Below are 22,250 nucleotides of genomic sequence, written 5' to 3' on the forward strand. Positions count from 1 at the left end.
AGCATTGCATATTACATAATTGTTGAATCACTATGGTATACACCTGCAACCAATGTAATCTTGTACGTCAACTGTACTTCAATTAAAAACAAACAAACAATGGGCACCTGGGTGGCTCAGTAGGTTAAGCATCTGACTGTTGATTTCATCTCAAGTCACGATCTCATGGTTAGTGAGATCGAGCACTACATCTGGCTCTGCGCTGATAGGGTGGAGCCTGCTTGGGATTCTCTTCTCTCTCTCTCTGCCCTTGCCCCACTTGTGCTGTCTCTCTCTCTCTCTCAAAATAAATAAATAGACATTTAAAAACAAACTGCATTAGGAAGGTCTAAGGACAGCATCTTTGCTCCGAATCAGTATCTTGAATAGCACGGTCTTGACTGAGGACCTAATCCATGGGCACCTCAAGTGACGCCCACCACCCATCTCTCATCTTTTCCATCTACTTCTACTGTTTCATTGACCAGGCCACCTCTCATGATGCTTAATCTAGAGCCTATGACAGGTCATAGAAGGATAATTTTGCCATTGCTAGGTTTCAGCAAGATCTTCAGTAGAGGCAAGCTGGGCCTTCAAAGCCGAGGGCAGGTATTTGATATGAATCAGGCTGGCAAACATTAACAGGGCAGTGGTGGGGACCATGGCAAGTCTGGGGGGGAGGCGTCTGCAGGGGACAGTCTCTCGTGAGCTGTAACTATTGCTGTCACAAAGGAGCTGCAGGCCCTGCGTTGTTAGATCTTCTAAGTTTACAAGGGAGTAAAAATCTTGATGTTTATGAGAAATCTCTGGATTTTTAAAAGTTCAATCAGAAGGAAAAAAAAATCACGCGAGCCAAATGAAACACATCTGTGTACCAGATTCAGCCTAAGTCCTCGAGCTTAACACTAATGATCAATGTTGAAGCCCAAACTAGTGGGCAGACAGGCTACCAAAGTAGAATGAAATGGTGTCCCCAGATTCCTGTGCAAAAAGAATCAGGACTTGCCATCTCTAAAATGTGGGTGCTGATACGTACCCCATGTGACTGCTCTCCCTAATTATAATACGATACCAACACACGGCCTAGAAAAGCCATTGCTATAAAAGCTATTAAAGAGTTAAATATATATGTATGTGCGAGTATACACATATATCTGTAGGTCCATATATATGCACACTATTGTAATTAACATATTCACACATATCATGACAGGAAATCTTACTTACCTAGCTTTGGCATATTGGAAAGGGCCCCATAGCTTGGATGATGAATAATTGTAATATTAAAGGTTGCCTTTAGAGCTGGCTCATCAAAACAAGGAAAAACGCTCCTGGCAAATGTTGGCTCCATCTGAGATGCTAACAGGGCCCTGTAACACATTTGGGGGGGAAAAACCCTATTTATTTTTATTTCAAGTTAGTGGACACACACACAAAAATATTGAGGGATGATGGCTTGTAATTATATTCAGGAAGGAGCTAGAACATTTCCCCTCATCTTCCGCACTGCCTTCCAGTTAAAACACACACACTCCCAAGGCTCACCGCACCTTGCAATTCTTGTAAGACCTAAAATACAAAAGACCTATTTAATTTTCAACCACAAAATACTATTTACTTCATTACATCATATGCCTTTAAAACCTTCTGCAAACAGAATAGGAACAAATATAGCAAATGTGCAATGGCAGGCTTTTGAGAACCAAGTATTTTTTTAAACTAGGATTTCTTTTTGGGGAACGGACTATTCCTTTCATCTTCCACCAAAGTGTAAGCAGTGTCTGCTGAAGAATGCATTTTTTTAAACATTTTCTTAAAGTTTATTTATTTATTTTAAGAGAGAGAGAGAAAGCTCGAATTGGGGAAGGGCAGAGAGAGAGAGAGAGAGACAGAGAGAGAGAGAAGGAGAGAGAATCCCAGTCAGGCTCCACGCTGTGAGTGCAGAGCCTGATGTGGGGCTCAAATTCACGAACCGTGAGACCATGACCTGAGCTGAAGTCAGATGCTTAAGTGACTGAGCCACCCAGGCACCCCAAGAATGTCCACATTTTTATCTTTTTCTCACCTGTTCTTCTGGGTTGAAAACTTAGAAAATGTTTTATTTTGCACCCCCTTGGGGGTAAACAATACAGGTGCGTGTCAAGTGGAAAAGATAATTTTTGTTTCCAGGTGGGTAGATTTATCAAATCCCTTCTGTTCCTTCCCCCCATCTCCATGGAAAATTTTTTAAAAAGTGGCATTATCTCACAGTGCACTGGTGATTTATGGAGAATAGTTTAGGGTCAAGAGTGTCCTGAGCAAATGAGGAGATGGTCAGGTTCATTCTGTGTCAATGGGGCCTAAGTCTGACAGGACATGGGGCCTAGCTAACAACTCTCCTCAGAATAAACCTGTGGAATCACTAAGACTCAGTCACCTGGGGTGGGGGTGGAGTTTGGGGTGGGGGTGGGGGGTTCCTGAGCGGCTCATTCAATTAAGCGTCTGCCTTTGGCTTAGGTCATGATCTCACAGTGCACAAGTTCGAGCCCACACTGGTCTCTCTGCTGTCAGCATGGAGCCCTCTTCAGATCCTCTGTCTCCCTCTCTCCCTGCCCCTCCCCTCCTAGCTCACTCTCTCTCTCTCTTTCTGAAAGAAAGACAGACAGACTTAGAGACTTGGGAACCTGTTTTGGGAGGACAACTGTGGATGCTAATTCTTTTTTTTCTCCTAAGACCCTGAGACTTAGTGTCCCTGATGCATTTACTCTTACTTCAAGCCCAGCTCTTAGATAAGTAACAGGGGAATTCAACAGGGTGCCACAAGAGAGTATGGTCCCTCCGTCACCACCACCCACCTCTGGGATCCCTCCTCTACCACGATAAGGCCTCTACTCACATGAAAATTCACAGGCAACGATCAGCACGTTCAAAAGCCACCCACAGTCAGCTAACTGGATGTGTTCATCACCTCACCGTGACAAAAGTGTAATTTTCAACAAGCCTTCCCTACTTGCAGCTTCCCACTGTATGTTGCTCTTGCTTGCATGGACTGGAAGGTGGCCTGTGAACTCTGATACCAGCCACTTTGTCTGCAGGACTCTGTTCCATCTCCTGCTAGCTGAGTCATCCTGGACAGGTCCCACATTCCTGCCGAGCCTCAGTTTCCCCATCCAGAAAGCAATGGCACTACCAACCTTTTATTGCTGTTTGAGCTTTCACATTATTACTAGCTGAATGTATCAACAAACCACCTCTGAATTCTGCTATATTCCTTGCAATCTCACAAACTGCTCTCCATGTAGATGAACTATAGAATTCAAGGAGATGGGGCGCCTGGGTGGCTCAGTCGGTTAAGCGTCTGACTTCAGCTCAGGTTATGATCTTGTGGTTCATGAATTCGGGCTCCCCATGGGGCTCTGTGCTGACAGCTCAGAGCCTGGAGCCTGCTTCAGATTCTGTGTTTCCCTCTCTCTCTGCCCTTCTCTCACTTGAGCTCGCTCTCAAAAATAAACATTAAAAAAATTTAATATTAATTAATTTATTTTGAGAGAGAGAGTGAGCATGAGTGGTGTAGGGTCAGAGAGAGAGAATCCACGCTGTCAGTGCAGAGCCTGATATGGTGCTTGATCTCACGAACCATGAGATCATGACCTGAGCAGAAACCAAGAGCTGGGACACCTAACAAACTAAGCTACCGAGGTGCCCCCCAAAATGGATTCTAACAGGGATAAAGACATCCAACAGAATTGAAAAAGGAGCCCCTGAGGTGACCATGAATGAGTCATGTAGGGTTGGGAGAAACAGCCCCCTTGGAAGTTCATGCCTGGCCTCCATGAGGCCTGTGAGCCCCCTGGAATTGTAGGCCATTTTGTACTAATGGTAATAAATTAGCCTGAAAAAGTATAATGTAGAGTGAAAAAGCACAGCCAATTTTATAAAACATGCTTATCCATCTGGAAAGCCACCACATGCCTATTATTTTTGTAATAGAAAATATAAAACCTAAAGCTTGGTAACATCTCCACTGCCATGACCTCACAAAGCATAGGCCTCTCAAGGAAGCTGCAAGGTCAGGAGAGAAAATCAGACTCTTCAAGGAAGTGGGAAAGTTTTAACCTTCTCAAAGGGGGCTACAGGTTCAAAAAGGCTAAGAGACATCAGCTCAGAGAGTCACCACTTTAAGCAAATAGCAAGCAAGTGCCTTCCTATTCCATGATTCAGGCCTCTTGAGAGGTGAAATAGAAGAGACTCTTGGATTTTACTCAACTATTTCCCTCCCTGGTTTTATACAAACAAACAAAAAGGGAAAAAAGTCCCTACAACACACAGCCCTTCTGGCTCGCAGTCCTAACTGCAAAGGTCAGGGCCAGCCAGCAACACACACGATCTGGTTATGCCACATCTGGGAACTCAACACTGGTATTTATTTCCCTTTCTCTCTTTCTCTCTCTCTCTCTCTCTCTCTCTCTCTCTCTCTCTCTCTCTCTCTCTGCTTTGGATTCAAGCAACCCTGTAAAGATATCTTGACCTCAGAAAATAGAACCATCCACCCTCTGCTCCCTTCAAATCTCGCCGAAACATGCTATTATGCTGCCTGACAAGTCTGGGTTTAGCGCGGTCAGTTGGTGAGGGAGTTAATTTGGGACAATTTGTCCCGTAGCAGCTCAGTATTGCAAAGCCACTCTCCTGCCCTCTTGTGTGGCCAGGGAATCATGGGCTCACCACTTTCTTGTGCTAGAAGAGGGCTTAGGGGTCAAGACCACATGATATCCTTTGGGATCCATCTACTGCCATATAAAAAATATCCACTCATTCATTCCAAGTCATTGTATGAACTCTGCCTACAGCTCTAGCTAACAAGTGCTACATGACATAACTGGTCAAGGGTTAAATAAGACCGGAAAGCTCATCTCCCCAAGTTGTTTTTACACAACAACACCCTCAGAAATCAAAATGTTTTAGTAAAGACGCATATTACACCACTGGACTGTGGTTCAAGGATTGGCCCATGAATCATGTTTGTTTATTACTTGTGTCATAGGATCTTAAAGCTGAAGTTTCCACCAGGCAACAAAACACAATAGACGTGCAATCCCAGAGAGAGGTGCCAAACCACCTTATGAAAGTTTTCGGAGTAGACGGCCTTGAGAACCTGGGGCCCTTCTGGGGCCTCTGGGCTCCACCAAAAACACATGGAAGGAAGGTCAGGCAACGGAGGCCAGAGATGAGAGGAGAGATTTCTAGGTGGGGGGGAGGAGGTGGTGCGGGTTAGCCAAGCTTCTTGATCTCAGGGTGCTGGGAGGAGGGAAACCCCCGAACTGGGGTGAGCCATGGGGGAGAAGATCCCTCAGAGAGCAGAAGCAGAGAGACTCAGAGCCTGGTACCCAGCTTACTGCTGGGAAAGCTGAAACTGACCCCGGTCGGAGTTGAACTCCCACCAGTGGGAATGTAAAAGGCAAAAGGAAAGGCGTTGGAGGCGGAACCAGAAGAATACTCTTGCCTTGGGACCCACGTGAGCCCCAGGCCAGGGATTAGGAGTGTTCCTTGGAACAGCTGTAGGCCCTGAGACTCGGACTGAGCCAGGACGGGGACTGACTTGGGTTCTGTCCAACAGGGCCCACCTGCATGAAACTACAAGAGCTTGGAGATGCACTCCTCCATGTCTAGGGTCTGAGGAAGGAGTCACTAGTGACCACCAGGATGGAGAACTAGAGGCAGCATTCTGCAGGGTCAAGAACATTGTAGGAGAAAGGGAAACAGTGAGAAAATGACATCTCAAGGGAAAAAAGGTATGTGCTAGGCCAGAGTCAGGCCAAACAGCAAGAGTGCTGCCCTACATGTCACCTCTCCATGTCTCCCCCAGACCCACCGGACCTGGTCGGGGTGTAGAAGCAGCTCTCAAGATAAAGGGGGGAGGCGGGGCTAGAACCCTGAGGTGGAGAAAGGGAAGGAAGCACCACTACCCCTGACCGACTGCAGGCTTCTAACCTGAAAGCCCACCCAAGCTTGGGGGAGTGAGGGTGGAGGGAGAGAAAGGGAGATTTAACAGCTAACTCAGTTCAAAGCTTTCAAAAGCTTTGACACAGGACTGGATGCTCAAATTTTTGCATCTGGACAGTGTTTGTGACTTAGGGAATGTAGCTCATCTGTCACCTAAGAATGAGCAGTAAATTACGGGGCTGTTAGAGTATTTAAGCAGGAGCAGGAAAGATGATCTCTGAGACTAAATTGTAAAAGCACAGTGGGAGAAACACAGTTGCATTTTTACTGAACTGGGAGATGTGCCTTTTCGATAGGCTGGTTACACTTGTTTGCAAAAGATACAGGATCTGAATCTTTGATGAGCAAAACCATCTCCCAGAGAAGACAGCTGGGCCCCGTGAGACATGTGGGCTCAACACCTCTATAGGATAACGAAATGACCTCTTTTATCTGTGACACCAGTGAGATCATGTGCTCGGTATTTGAGTTCACTGACCTTGTTTGGATACTTCTAAATTCTTTCCTAATATTGCTCAAATTTCTCTCTTGTGTGTCATTCTCTGAGGCTGGTGCCAGATTTCCTAGCATAAACAGCAACTGGAAGGACGTCTTTTCCAGTTCTCTGTTCATTCTTTCTACACCTGCACATGCTGATGGATTTTAATCACACGGTTCTCCCCTTAACGGGTCCCAGATAAAAATCCTAATTTTCTCCAGCCATTTCACACTAGTGAGCCGCCCTCATCTCTTAATTTTCCTACTCTCATTCCCCTGAATACCTCCCTGTTCTACCTTATATTTATACAGGACATGGCATGATTGGAAATGCAACGAGTATTCTTAAAGGACACTTTGAACAACAATGGGATTACAAATTCTTTCTTTCATTGAATTTCCAAAGTGGAAGAGACCTTGGAGAGTCCCATCTCGATTTATAGATGTGGAAGCTGGCACCCCAGGAATTTATATAACTGGTTAGACAACTAGTAAGTGGCAGGGGTCGGGGGTAGTACCGGAACGAAGGCTCCAGCTTCCCAACCTGGGGTCCTTTCCAGCTAGCTCCCTCTCCTGGGATCCTTTTAGGTGCTTTGTAGAACACCATGTAATAGAAACTATGAGCAGACCAAGATATCATGAGGAAGAACTGAGGATTAACTTTATACTTAATAACATTACCAAATCTAGAGATGGTGAGACTTCTGTAGTACCACAGGCTAGAATTAGCCTTCTGTTGAAAACAACTAAAAACTCTGATGAAATATATGAAACAACTGTTTTCAGACATTAGGTAACAGGAAGCACTGGACTGTGATTTCCAAGAGAAGAGAAACAAAAGATGTGAACTCTATAATCACCTCGCCTACCTGGATGTAATTTCTCAACTGCAGCACAAGGAAAGGGAACAAAAACAGAGTGCAGTGGTCTCGTTGAATTGAGGAGGCTATGACTGATGCTCAGGGAGACCTAGATAGCTAGAATCTTCAGGGCAGAAATCCAGAAATCTGCACAGAGTCCACATAACCCCTTCTCACACCGAGCCTTTGGTCAAATATTAACCTGTACTTTAAGAGGTCAAGCAAAGAACGAACAGCTACCATGGAGAGGAAAGGTGAACAATTCCTGGAGCTCACACAATGCTAGGAATTGTTCCAATTCCCACAAGCCAGAGCACAGAAATTGCTAGAATAAATGGATTTTCAACAGAGACCAGGAAGGTAATGCCTGAGCAGTGAACTAAAGTAGCCTTGGAGTAAAAGCAACTTTAATTTTTTTTTTAATTTATTTATTTATCTTGGGTGGGGGGTGGGGAGTGAAAGTCGGGGAGGAGCAGAGAGAGAGAGAGGGAGAGATAGAATCCCAAGCAGGCTCCAACTGCCAGCATGGACCCCAACATGGGGCTTGAACCCACAAGCCATGAGATCATGGCCTGAGCCAAAATCAAGTGTCAGATGCTTAACCAACTGATCCACCTATGTGCCCCTTTAGTGACTTTAGATGACTTTAGATCCATTCTCAAAGAACTTAAACACAAGACATGGGGGATCAAACAAGGATCAAGGTCACCAAATAACTTGTACACCTATCCAAAAAAGACCAGCATTCATTAAAGCAATGTAACAAAATGTGGCATTGAGCAACATAAACTTTGAAATGTCAGGCACGCAATAAAAAATGAGAAAATGCCCAAATATTTGGAAACTAAATAGCACAGTTCTACATAACCCATGATTCAAAGAAGAAATCAAAAGGGAAATTGCAAAGTATGTGGAACTGGATGAAAATTTTAAAAGCAACATGACAATATTTGTGGCATGCCACTAATGCAGTAGTTACTAGAAATTTTATAGCACTAAATATTTATGTTAGAGAAGAAAAAAATACCTTAAATCACTTACCTTGCACCCACCTTAAGAAAATAGAAAAAGAAAAGGAAAGGAAGCCCAAAGTAAGAAGAAGAAAGGAAATAATAAAGAATAATACATAAAGCATTGCAGTGAAAAACAAAAAAACAGTAGAGAAAATCATTGAAACAGATTAACAAAGTAGATAAATCTCAAGGCACACTGATCAAACTTATTGTCTGTCAGAGGTGGAAGAGACATTGGAAGTGGAAGAGACTTTTACCTTACAAAAAGCTGAACACCCCGTAGTATATGCCACTGGTTAGACAACTAGTAAGTAGCAGAGGTGATTTCACAACCAGCTCCCAAAAGAGAGAAGACACAAATGACCAATGTCAGGGGTGAGAGAAGTGACATCACTACAGATTCTACAGATATTAAAATAATAAAGGAATATTTTGAACATTAATTATACTTAAATTTGACAACTTTGACTAAATGGGCAAATTCCTTGAAAGACCCAAACGACCAAAGCTTGCTTATGAGGAAATAGATAACCTGAATAGCCCTCTATTCATTAAAAAAATTTAATTTGTAGTTTAAAACCATCCCACAAAAACAAACAAAAAAACCCTTGAGGCCCAGGTGGCTTCATTAGTGAAATTCAACCAAAAATTTAAGCAATAATCAATGCCAATTCCATATAAATTCTTCCCCCAAAATCAAAGAAACTTCTAAATGTATTCTTTGAAGGCAGCGTTACTCTGATACCAAAACAAGACAAAGAAAAAGAAACCCCATGAACAGGGATGCAAAAATTAAAACCAAAATTTTAGTAAATCAAATGCAACAAAATATAAAAAGGATAATACATCACAACCAAGTAGTATATATCTTGCAAATGCAATGTTAATTTATCATTAGAAAATCAAGTAATGTAATTTGCCATATTAACAGGCTAAAAAAAGAAAAACCATATGATCATCTCAATAGATGCAGATAAAGCATTTGACAAAACCTGGCACCCAATCTGATAAAAACTCTCAGAAAACTAGAAACAGAAGGGAACTTCCTCAATCTGATATAGGGAATCTATAAAGAGAAGACGATGAAGAAGGAAGAGGAGGAGGAGGAGAAGGAGAAGGGGAAGAGGAGGTGGAAGAAGAAGAGAAAGAAGAAAAACTACAGGAAAAATTCATACTTAGCAGTGCAAGACTGAATGCTTTCAGCTTATGATAAGGAACAAAACAAGGATATCTGTACTTAACTACTTTTATCCAACATTGTATTGAGGCTCTAACCATGGAAGTAAAGCAAGGGAAAGACATAAAAGGCACTTAAAGTAACCAAAAAGTAAAATTCTCTTTATTCAAGACTATATAATCACTGATACAGAAAATTTAATGGAATTCTCAGTTTAGCTAAGCTACTCCATGGTATTGCTGCTTTGGCATCCATATTGTTTGGCCAAGCAGCCTTTAGGGGCCTTAACCTGACATTAGCCTCATACAAGTACATGCTCTAGACAACAGCCTGCAGAGTCACAGGTAAATACAAGCTCCTGATGTGACTCCTGATATACCTTGTGATAAAGCCTTCCCCACCTGCAGGGCCATCCCTGCAAAGCTTAACAAAACCTCACTCTTTTTCAGTTGAATTACACAATCTGGCCATGGACTAAGAACCCCAAAGCACTCTGGCCATGAACCCTAATAAAGGCAGGCGCCCCAGCTCCTGTTGTTCTACCTATACCTTGCCTTGATCTCCCCATGTGACCCCTCATGGTGTGCCATGTACTTCCTCCAGAGCCTAGGAATAATAAACTTCTCCATTTCAATTCCTTTGCGGTCTTTCGTTGAACCTTGGCTCACTATCTAACACCCCAAGGCTATGTAACATGTTAATTTAACAAAGTCAAAACAGGAATTAACAAAAAAGCTGCTAAAGCTAAGAAGTGAGTTTAGTAAGGTGACAGCATAGAAAATCAATACACAAAAATTAACTAACAACAAACAATTGGAAATTGGAATTTTTTTAAATACCATTTACAATACGTTTAAAATATAAAATAGGGAAATTTTGATAAGGCATGTGCGAGATATGTACAGTTAAAGCTATAAAACCTTGCCAAGGGACATTGAAGAGGACCACAAATAAATAGGGAGATATATCATATTCATGGGTTAGAAGACTCAATATTTTAAAACTTGAATTCTCCCCCATTGCTTTATAGATTCAGCACAATCTCAACCAAGATTTCAGCAGATGTTTTTGTTGGTAGAAAATGACAAGCTAATTCTAAAATTCATATGAAAACACAAAGGATCTAGAATAGCCTAAACAACTTTTAAAAAGAAAACAAAGTTGGTGATAAATATTATCAGGTTTCAAGATTTATTATAAAGCTTTAGCAATCAAGACACTGTGGAATTGGCATAAAGATATACAAATAAACCAATGAAGTAGAAGAGGAAATTCAAAAATACACCCTCCTATATATGGACAATTGATGTTTTACAAGGTATAGAGACAATTCAAAGAAGAAACAGTAGACTCTTCGGTAAATCGTATCAAAACCATTCAATATCTGTATGCAAAAAATTTAAAAATGACCTTCAATCCATATCTCATATCATATACCAAAATTAACTCAGGGGTGCCTGAGTGCTCTGTCAGTTAAGTGTCTAACTCTGGCTCAGGTCATGATCTCATGGCTCATGGGTTCAAGCTCTGCATTGGCCCTCTTGCTGTCAGCACAGAGTCCACTTCAGACCCTCTGTTCCCCTCTCTCTTCCTGGCCTCCACTTGTGCTCGCTCTCTCTCTCTCTCTCTCTCTCTCTCTCTCTCAAAAATAAACATTTTTAAAAATTACCTCAAAATGGATCATAGGTGTAACTACAAAACCTAAAACTATGCAACTTGTAATAAAAGGCATAGGAGAAATTTTTTGTGAACTTTGTGTAGACAATGCTTTTTTAGATACAATGCTAAAAGGCTGATACATAAAAGAAAAAAATGATAAATTGGACTTCATCAAGATGGAAAACTTTTGCTTTCAAAGATGCTATTAAGAAAATAAAAACACAAACCACAGACTGAGAAAATATTTGCAAATTATATGTTTGAGAAAAGACCCTTTAAAAATTCAACAATAACAAAACAACAAAAATGGACAAAAGATTTTAACAGACATTTTGCTAAGATACATGGATGACAAATAAGTACAGGAAATGATGCACATTATTAGTTATTAGGGAAATACAAATTAAAACTGCAGTGAGAGTCACCTATTCGAATGGCTAAAATGAGAAAGTCTGCTGGCAATACCAAGTGTTGATGAAGATAAACAACTAGAATTCTCCTATAGTATTGATGAAAATGTAAAATAGTAAAAATATTTGGAAAATAATTTTATAATTTTTTAAGAAATTAAACACCTACCTACTGTATTTTCCAGTCATCCACTCCACTAGTTATTTACTGAAAAAAAAAAAGGAATTCACACAAAGAATTCATACACAGACTGATACATGAATACTTCTCAAATCTTTGTGTATAATAGCCCAAGGAATCTACAAAAAAAATTCCTAGACCTAGTAAGTGAGATGAGCAAGTCATAGGATATCAAAACAAACATACAAAATTCAGTATTTCTAGAGAGTAGCAACAATCATATGAAGACTCAAATTAAAAATACAATACCATTTACAATTGTTCAAATAAAATTAAGTGCTTAGGGGTTAGATACGGTTTGAATTGCCCAATTTGACCTTGGATTAGGAAACCCAAAGCACTCTACCCATGGGTAGAGTATAGGACTTGTATGGTGAAAACAATAAAATGCTTATGAAATAAATCAAAGATCTAAACAATGTACATACATACTATGTTCATGGACTGGCAGATTGAACATAGTAAAGAAAGGGAGAATAGGAGAAGACAAAAATAGGACCAAAGAGCAATGGCAATTAAAAAAAACAATAATGCACATGATAAATATTAATTCAACTATATTAATACCAAAATCAGAGTGGTGCCTGGGTGGCTCAGTCCATTAAACATCCAACTTTGGCTCAGGCCATGATCTCATGGTTCGTGGTTTGAGCCCTGTGTTGTGCTGACACCTCAGAGCCTGGAGTTTGCTTTGGATTTTGTGTCTCCCCCGCCCCCCACCCTGCTCCTCCCCTGCTCACACTCTGTCTCTCTCTCTCAAAAATAAGTAAACATTAAAAAAAACCCAAGATCAGAAATGAAAAGGGAGACATCCGTACAGATCCCATGAACATTAAAAGGATAATAAGTACTATGAACAGCTCTATGTTCATAGATTTGGTAACCTAGATGAAATGGACCAATTCCCTAAAAGACATAATCTTCCAAAACACATAGGAAGACACAATCTGAATAAGCCTATATCTATTTTAAAAATTGAATCAATAATTAATAACCTTCCAAAAAAGAAAGCACCAGGCCCAGATGGGTTCACTGGTGAATTCTACCAAATATTTAAGGAAGAAATGATAACAATTCTCTACAATTTCTTTCAGAGGATAGAAGCAAATACTTCCTAACACATCCTGTGAGGACAGCATTACCCCAATATCAAAACAAACACATTACAAAAAATGAAAATTATTGACCAACATCTCTCATGAACACAGATGCAAAAATTCTCAACAAAATATTAGCAAATTGAATACAACAATGTATAAAAAGAATTGTATACCACAACCAAGTGGGATTTATCTCAGGTATACAAGACTGGTTCAACATTTGAAAAATAATTAATGTAATCTATCATATCAAGAGAGTAAATAAGAAAAAAACCACATGATCTGATTAATAGATGCAGGACAAGCATTTGCCAAAATCCAACATCCATTCATGGTTTAAAAAAAAAACACTCTCAGTAAAATGGGAACAGAAGGGAACTTACTCATCCTGAATTAAAGACTGCAAAAAATCTACAGCTAACTTCACACTTACTGGTGAGAACTGAAGGCTTTCCCATTCAGGTCAAGTACAAGGCAAGGATGTGCCCTCTCACCATTCTTCATCATTGTGCTGGAAGTCCTTACTAATGCAGTAAGTCGGGAAAAGGAAATAAATGGTATATAGATTGGGAGGGAAGAAACAAAACAGTCTTTAGTCATAGATGACATGACTGTCTATGTAGAAACTCCAAAAGAATTGACAAAGAAACTCCTGAAACTCATAAGCAATTATAGCAAGGTTGCAGTATACAAGACTAAAACACAAAAGCCACTTGCTTTCCTACCTGCCAACAATTAAGTGAAATTTGAAATTAAAAACAGAATGCCACTTATATTAGTACTCCCCCCAAAAAATGAAATACTTAGGTATCTAACAAAATATATGCAAGATCTATACAAGGAAAAATAGAAAGCTTTGAAGAATGAAATTTTAAAAAGAACTAAATAAATGGGGAAAGATTCCATGTTCATAGATAGGATGACTCATATTATCAAGATGTCAGTTCTTACCAAATTAGTCTATAGATTCAATGCAATCACAACGAAAATCCTAGCAAGCTAAACTTGTGAATATCAATAAGCCAATTCTAAAATTTATATGGAGAGGTAAAAGACCCGGAATAGCCAACACAATATTGAAGGAGAAGAACAATGTTGGAAGATTGACACTATCTGACTTTAAGACTTACCAGAAAGCTACAGTAATCTAGAGTGTGATATTGCTGAAAGAACAGACAAATGGATCAATGAACAGAATAGCCCAGAAATAAACCCAAATACAGCCAACTGATCTTTGACAAAGGAGCAAAGGCAATGCAATGGAGCAGTGACAGTCTCTTCAACAAATGTTTCTGGAATACTAGACATTCACATGCAAAAAAATTGAATGTAGACACAAAACCTTACACCCTTCACAAAAATTAAGCTCATAAAGGGTCAAATTAACTCACAATGGGCCACTTTAAAATGTAAATGCAAAAACACAAAACTCCTACAAGGTAACACAGGAGAAAACCTATATGACCTTGAGTATGCTGATGTCTTTTTAGATACTACACTAAAGACATGATCCATGACAGAAATAATTGATAAGGGGGATTTCTTTAAAATTAAAGACTTCTGGGGTGCCCAGGTAACACAGTCAGTTAAGCTCTTGATCTCTGCTCAGGTCACGATCTCACGGTTTGTGGGTTTGAGCCCTGCATCAGGCTCTGCACTGGTGGTGCAGTGTCTGCCTGGGATTTTGTCTTTCCTTCTCTCGGCCCTCCCCCACTTGGGTTCTCTCTCTCTCTCTCTCTCTCTCTCAAAATAAATAAATAAACATAATAAAAAATTTTAATTAAAAACTTCTGCTCTGCAAAAGACATATAAAGAGAACGAGAAGACAAGCCACAGACCAGGAGAATATATTTGCAAAAGACATATCTGATAAAGGATGGTTACCTAAAATATGCAAAGAACTCTTACAACACACAATAAGAAAACAAACAACTCAATTTAAAAATGGGCCAAAACCCCAACAAACAACTCACCGAAGAAATTATACACATGACAAATAAGCACATTAAAAGGTGCTCCACATCATATGTCATCAGGGAAATGCAAATTAAAACAACAACGAGATACCACTATCGACTTATTAGAATGGCCAAAATCCAGAACGCTGACACCACCAAATGCTGGTGAGGATATGGAGTAACAAGCACTCTCATCCATTGTTGGTGGGAACATAAAACGGTGCAGCCACTTTGAAAGACAGTTTCGTGGCTTCTTGTACAACTAAGCACAGTCTTATCATATGACTCAGCAATTATTCTCATTGGTATTTAACTAAAAAAAATCACCCGAAAGGTTTTGTCTACACAAGAATCTGCACAAAGAGTTGAGAGCAACTTTTTCAGAATCACCAAAACCTGAAGCAACGAAGATAGTTTTCAGTAGGTGAAGCATAAATAAACAATGGTATACCCAGACAATAGAATATTATTCAGTGCTGAAAAGAAATGAACTATCAAGACATGAAGAGACATGAAGGAATCTCAAATGCATATTGCATAATATGATTCCAAATATAAGACATTCTAGAAAAGGCAATATGATGAAGACAAGAAGATCAGTGATGGGGGCAAGGGATGAACAGGCAGATAACAGAGAATTTTTAGGTCAGTTAAAGTACTCTGTATGATATTATAACGATATATGTCATTAAACACTTGTCCAAACAGATAAATGCATGACAGCAAGAGTGAACCCTACGGTAAACTATGGACTCTGGGTGATTATGGTATGCCAATATAGCTTCACCTTTGGTTAAAAAAAATATATCATTCTGGTGGGTGGTATTGATAATGGGGGAGGCCATGTAGGTGTAGGTACAGGGGCTATATGGGAAATCTCCGTACCTCCAATTTTGTTGTAAACCTAAAATTGCTCTAAAACAAAAGCCTTTTTAAGAAAGCATCCTTAGCCATGATACAAAAGCCTGGTCTATTTAAACAATTGATAAATCGGAAAAAAATAATAATAAAGAAATAAAGAAATAACTGATAAATCGGACTTCATTTAATGAAAAATTTTTGCTCCCTGGAGATGATTATTATCATTACTATTATTTTAAAGTTTTATTTATTTAAGTAATCTCTACATCCAACATGGGGCTCACGGCCCCGAGATTAAGAGTTGCATCCTTTTTTAGGGGCACGTAGGTGGCTCAGTTGACTAAGTGTTTGACTTGGGCCCAGGTCATGATCTCACAGTTCATGAGTTCTCTGCTGTCAGCACAGAGCCTACTTCGGATCCTGTGTTCCCCTCTGTCTGCTCCTCCTCTGCTCGAGTGCTCTCTCTCTCAAGAATAAACAAAGAGTTGCATCCTTTTATAACTGAGTCAGCCAGGTGTTCCTGGAAGACCTTATTAAGATGAAAAAAACAAGCTACAGACCAGGAGAACCCATTTGTAAACCACATATCTCACAACAGACTCAGATCTAGAATGTATAAAGAACTCTCAGAACTCAAAAGTAAACAAACAATTCAATTAGAAAATGGGCAAAAGACATGAGGAGACATTTCATCAAAGGTGATATACAGATGCCAAGTAAGCATGAGAAAAAGCTGAATATCATGAGCCGTTGGAAAAATGCAAATTAAAACCACAATGAGGTATCACTACATACTCATCATGACAGCTAAAATAAAAAATAAAAACAGTGGTAAAAGCAAATGGTGGCTAAGCGGCAGAGAAACTATCATTCATACATTGTTGGTGGGAATGTAAATGGTACAGTTTGGGAAGCAAGTTAGCAGTTTCTTGAAAACTACATGTGAAACAACAGTATGACCCACCAATCGTGGAATCTGGGTGTTGATTCCAGAAAGATGAAAACTTGTGTTTGTCCAAAAACGTATACAAAATTGCTCATGGAAGCTTTGTTTGTAATAGGCAAACCCGGAAACAACCAAAATGGCCCCATGTAACAACTTCTCCCTGCCCCTGCCAGCTCCTAGCAACCTACATTCTACTTTCCGTCTCTGAATTTAACTACTCTAGGCACTTATACAATGCCCTCAAGGTTCATCTATGCTGTAGCATAGGTCAGAATCTCCTTCCTTTTTAAGGTGGAATAATACTCCCTTTTACGTATATACCGCCTTTTGTTCATCCATCCATCCATTGATGGGCATGCATTGCTTCCACCTGGTGGCCGTTTTGACTAATGTTGCTCTGAACATGTGTACGGATCTGGAATTTCTGAAGGTGTGCCCCAGGACTCTGTTTCATAAACTCCTCTGGTGACTCTAATATACTTTATTTATTTTTTAAATATGCTTTATTCTTATAATTTTTTTTATTTTTTTAATGTTTATTTATTTTGAGAGAGAGACAGAGTACAAGAGGGGGATGGGGCAGAGAGACAGGGAAACACAGAATCGGAAGCAGGCTCCAGGCTCTGAGCTGTCAGCACAGAGCCCAACGCGGGGCTTGAACTCACGAACTTCGAGATCATGACCTGAGCCAAAGTCTGACGTTCAACCAACTGAGCCACCTGGGCACCCCTCTAATATACTTTAAAAGTTTGTGAACCACTGCTCTAATTCAGGATTTCCTCACGTGTAGATGGGCAAGGATTTGGGATAACCCTCACACACTATTATAGAGATCTGACTCACACACGAGAACGTCAGTCTTTTTCAAATTTTATGAATCATTCTGGTAAGATCAAAAGAAAAACCTTGGTTTGGTATTATTTCTCTTGAACACCTAGTTCCAATTTCCCTTTTTAAGAAAGAGAGAGCAGCCCGTGGATTCAGAGGCATCGGATTCTTCAGCAGACAATAAAAGCAGGGAGAACTCAGTGACATTGTTTTTCATTGCATTGGTCAGTTGCATGACTATAAATCCCAAATGGTTTCTGACTTATGATAATAATGTAGCGTTGCTTTTTAATGAATCTACTTATTATTTTTGTTTAAACTGAGCGATTTTTTTTTTAAGCAAAAAAAATATGGCCAGAGGTGTGTGAATAGGGCAAAACCTTGGGTAGCGACATGCCAGAGAATCAAGTCTGGGAAACACTGCTTCAAGGAACATTAACATTTGGAGTTTGCTCTCAACTTTTGGCACATGGAATGAAGAGAGCACCACACACTCACACACAGAAGCACACATCTAAGGCACTCGGTGGAGGCTCCTACATGCAGACATGGGATGGCACCTGCCACGTGCAGAAAGGCAGAGAAGCTTGCCCAGCAACCTCTTAAGCCAGAAAATCTTCACCCAAGCCTTAGAAGTGTGAGACAGCGATGCTCTTTGCACTTTCTGGAAGGGTTTTCTTTTTCTCTTCCCTTAGTGTTGAGTAGTAAAATTATTTAAAGGCTTCAGCCTGTCCAGACTGTGATAAGGGGTCACCAAACAAGAGAGGCAAACATGTTCAACCACTGGCAGCTGGGATTAGAAACCCCAGCTGGGATTAGGCAGTTTGTGCCCCAGGTGGGGGCCCTCTTCTTCTTCGACTCAGATCTACCCAGAACGTGGCAGGTTTCTAGCTTAGGTGACAAGAAGCTGCCCCTAACAGTTACACTGTGAGCTAACGACCGTAGCTGCCACTGCATGGACTGTGTGCCAGGCACCGACCTCTCTCTCATTAATTCTCACAACGCCCTAAAAGCTGACACTCAGCTCCATTCCGTGAATGAGGCAATGAGCTCAGAGACATGAAGAGACCGACTCAAGGCACACAGCTCAGACTCGGGCCTGCCGGGCTTCCAAAATCTGCTTCACCATAAGTCATCATTTTGTCCAAGTTCTTTGCGACCTTGGCTTACAGCTCCACTGGCCGTTTGCTTTCCCTTGCAGTTTGCAAAGCAGAGACCCAGGAGAACAACTCCTGAGCAACAGCCCCTTCAAGATGCCACAGTTTTGGAACTCTACATCGGTCTACGAACATCTGTGGGACTTGATTAGGATTTCTGCTTGTTTGAATTTTCATGTTCTCAAAATATGGTTTCTAGTTACCACTCGAGTTGGCCACACGATGGAAAGATGGAAAGGGGCCTTTCGTTTCCCATATTTCTAGGGCAGTTCATCCAGGTCGTGGCCTTATTAGGAAAAAGGAAGAGATGGGTTAGCAGATGAAGATTTACTGGCTGACAGCAGAAAATACTGTCAGGTGTATGTGCAGTGGTCCCGTGTGTGTGTGTGTGTGTGTGTGTGTGTGTGTGTGTGTGTGTGTGTGTGTGTGTTTCCTCTAAAAATCTTGCATTCTGAAATACACATACAGTCACTTTAAAAGGTTTCTGGTGTCCGTAAGTCCTGTGACACATCATCCCAATGAGAAAGTTTCCAAAACTCTTTTTCAAGCACTGGTGCATTTTTGAAGGAAAACAAACAAACAAACAAACCAAGCATACAGTCCTTAAAAACAAAAGTTACAGATTACACATCCGCTAAGGCAGCTTATTAAACTTATTTTAAAACCCCTGGCGTTTTGAAAACAGGGCAGGAGATGATTTAGGGGGTAATTTACTAGGTTCCTCTCCCCCAGAGAACATCTGAGAACGTTTTCTCTAATAATAAAAGGCAAAGTACATGCAGTTGTGTAAACCGCAAATGCCCCACCAGTGCGTGAGTGAAGAAGCTCGCCAGCCTGGAGAAAGACCTTTCTGGTGTCTTCCGCAGAAACGATTTCCCCAGCGCTCTCCTGAGTTCAGTAGCGTGATCTCAGGGCGTGGAAGAGGCAATTCTTGCGCTGGAAACATTCCGTGTGGAAGACATTATCCCAAATGAGTGTAAAGAGAACACATGTAAGCGGCGTGAGCTTGCAAACTCAGAGGGGAGGTCTCTTGTCACCGCTGTTAGTACTCCCCCCACCCCCACCCCCACGCCCAGCGGAAGCAGCGTCCCGAGAGCTGTTCAAAAAGCTTGGGAGGGGTGGGGGTGCTGCTGCTCATCCCCAAAACAAGACGCCTTCCCCAGGCAGGGGGTGGGAGGGGATGAATTAAAGGGGATTCTTAAATTTGGGAGAACCCTCAGCAAAAGAAATAAAAAATGAGAAGAGCACCGACGTGAGTCTGCCTGTTGCAAGAGTAGCATCTACGGAGCGCCCAGGGGAAAGGCAGAGCAGGGAGCTGAGCGCGGAGGGGCGCTGGGGGAGGGAACTTCGGCGAGCGTGTGGGTGCGGCAGCCCCAGGCTTCTCCACCTCTAACCCCCAGAAATCCCCCGGTGGTCTCGTTAAAACGCAGAGTCTGATCCCTTTGATCGAGGTGGGGCGGGGGGAGATCTGCATTTCGGACGAGCTCCCAGATATTACAGCGACCGCCGGCCCGCGGACCAAACTGAATAGCAAGGGATTTATTTGCCCCCCTGTGGTGAAACAAGCCCTCCGGGGTTAGAGCAGAAGCGGGGCTTTCTGAAGCCTTCGATCAACCTCTAGGGTAGTAGCGACCTTAGAAAAGCAAGGACAGAAACAAACTGGACGGGCAGGGATGGGGCTGAAAACTGGCCAGAGGCAGGACCACGGTCCGAGAGGCTTTATGACAAGCAGGGTCTCTGCAGGGCAGCGGGGGGTGGAGGCGCTCGCCTTTTGGCTCTGCAAGCAAGCGTCGCGAGGGGTGGGGGCTTTGCGGGGAAGCGCAGGAGACGCGCACTGGGACGCAGATAGCAGCGGGACTCCCAGCTAGAGCGGGGGACCGGGGCCCGCCTGTCCTTACCTGCGCTCGCCCTGGTCCGTGTAGATGCTGAAGAAGAGCCCCTCCCTGAGGTCCCGGTACACCAGGCCCGAGAAACTGAGCTGCAGCTCATACCGGCTCCCGGGCTGCAGGGTCGCGCCGAGCTCCAGGACCATATACTGCATGTCGAAAGCGAACCACACGTCGTCCACGGGCACGCGACCCACCGCGCCGTCTCGGGGGCCAGAGGACAGAGGACCCCGCACCTCGGCGCTCTCGCAGTCCAGGAAGAGGCTATGCAGCAGCAGCCGCGCGGTGGCCGCGGTGCAGCGCACGGTGATGTTCACGCGGCCGGTGAAGCTCAACGTCGGAGACTGGAACTCGTTCGGACGCAGCCGGGGCCACAGCTCCAGCTCATAGTGCAGCGGCACGAGCCAGGGCGGCAGGCGCAGCTGGTCCCAGGGGCCCGGGGGTCGCCAGTGGCCCGGGGTGGCCGTACCCGCCGGTTCACGAGTGGGGCGGGGCGGCCAGGTGGGCAGCTGCTCCTCCTGCGTGCCGCGCGGCGAGGACGCGGCGTCCGGGACCCCGCTGTGATGGAGGTCGGACGGCTGGACGCGCGCGCAGCGGCCGTACAGGGCGGCGAGCACCGCCAGCGCCAGCAGGAGCGCGGCGGCCAGCGCGGCCAGCAGCAGGGCTACCGCGCGGCTCACGTAGAAGCCAGAGCTGGAAGGGGGCCCCATGGCTGGGGCCGGGGCGAGGGCCGGGCGACAGCCGGGAGACCTCGGCGGCTCAAATCGTGGCCCGGGTGCTCGGTGATGGGACCCCCTTCGCTCTTCTTCTCTGTACCGTCCCGCCTCCTCCTCCGCGAGGAGCTGGGGAGACAGGAGCGAACGGTTGGGACCACGGCTTCCCCCTCCCAGCTAATCAGATCCAGGTCCCTGCCCACCCACCCCCGCCCCGCCGGAGCCTGGGGAAGAGGCGGATCCCGCGCACCGCAGCGCGCGCCCCTTTGGGTCCAAAGGAAAAGACCTCGCACAAGAGTCTTCCAGAGTCGACGCGCGAAAGGGACGGTCGGACCACACTCGAACTTAGACACTTCCGACGAGGATGTTTGGATTCATGGGATTTGTTAGATGCGCCCCAGTGCGGTCTCAGGTGTTGTCGGAAAAGAGACAAGTGCAGGGCCCACGCTGCTCCTTGACTGCCGGACGGTCTGCGGACAGCACACCTGCTGGCCACCAGCTGGGGAAGCGAGGGCTAGGGGTTGGGTGAGGGGCTTAAGGATCAGAACTTTTAGAGACGCACTCTGAAATGACCTTCAGAAGGACATCCACGCCATCAGAACTAACTCCCGGAGCCAAACCGTTGGCCCTACATTCGCCTCCTGAATAAGCTCAGGACTCACGCAGCCCAGGCAGAGAGTGCGAAGATGGAGACAAGGCCAGGAGTCCCCGAGCCTTTCCGAGCTGGCGAGGTGGGGCTGGAGGAGGGGCCGACCGAAAGGCAAGGGGAGTTCCTCCGGGGCTGCGGGGTGGAGAGGGGTCGTCCCTGGGAAAGGGGACGTTCTGATTTCCAAACCGGTCCGTTTCAAGCCATAGTAGTGCGGCCAGCCTTTCCACTCGGAAACTGCCGGGGCGGGACCCGTGTCCCAGGCGGTGCCCCATTCGGTGAGATCTTTGGCTTGCCGGGCATCTGTTTGCTATTTAGCCCGTGCTGCAGGGAGAGTTCCCCGGCCTGGGAGCGGAGCTCCGAGTCTGCAAGCACGCGCTCGCGTGCATTGCGAATGGGGTTGCGCGTACTCCGGAGGCA

General features: G+C 43.6%; 1 protein-coding gene across 1 annotated transcript in view; it reads right to left on the reverse strand.

Annotated features, from left to right (window-relative positions):
* Positions 1–21,331, reverse strand: part of LVRN (laeverin) — a 79,571-nt gene extending 58,240 nt beyond the window's left edge. Inside the window, exons 1-2 of the mRNA XM_058738576.1 lie at positions 20,484–21,331; positions 1,207–1,349 (exon numbers count right to left, since the gene is read on the reverse strand). Coding sequence (XP_058594559.1) covers positions 1,207–1,349; positions 20,484–21,181 — 841 coding nt within the window. The 5' untranslated portion in view covers positions 21,182–21,331. The remainder of the gene's footprint in view (positions 1–1,206; positions 1,350–20,483) is intronic.
* Positions 21,332–22,250: the final 919 nt, after the last annotated feature.

The sequence above is a fragment of the Neofelis nebulosa genome, chromosome 1 (genome assembly GCF_028018385.1).
Source record: "Neofelis nebulosa isolate mNeoNeb1 chromosome 1, mNeoNeb1.pri, whole genome shotgun sequence".
In the NCBI taxonomy this organism is placed as follows: Eukaryota; Metazoa; Chordata; class Mammalia; order Carnivora; family Felidae; genus Neofelis; species Neofelis nebulosa.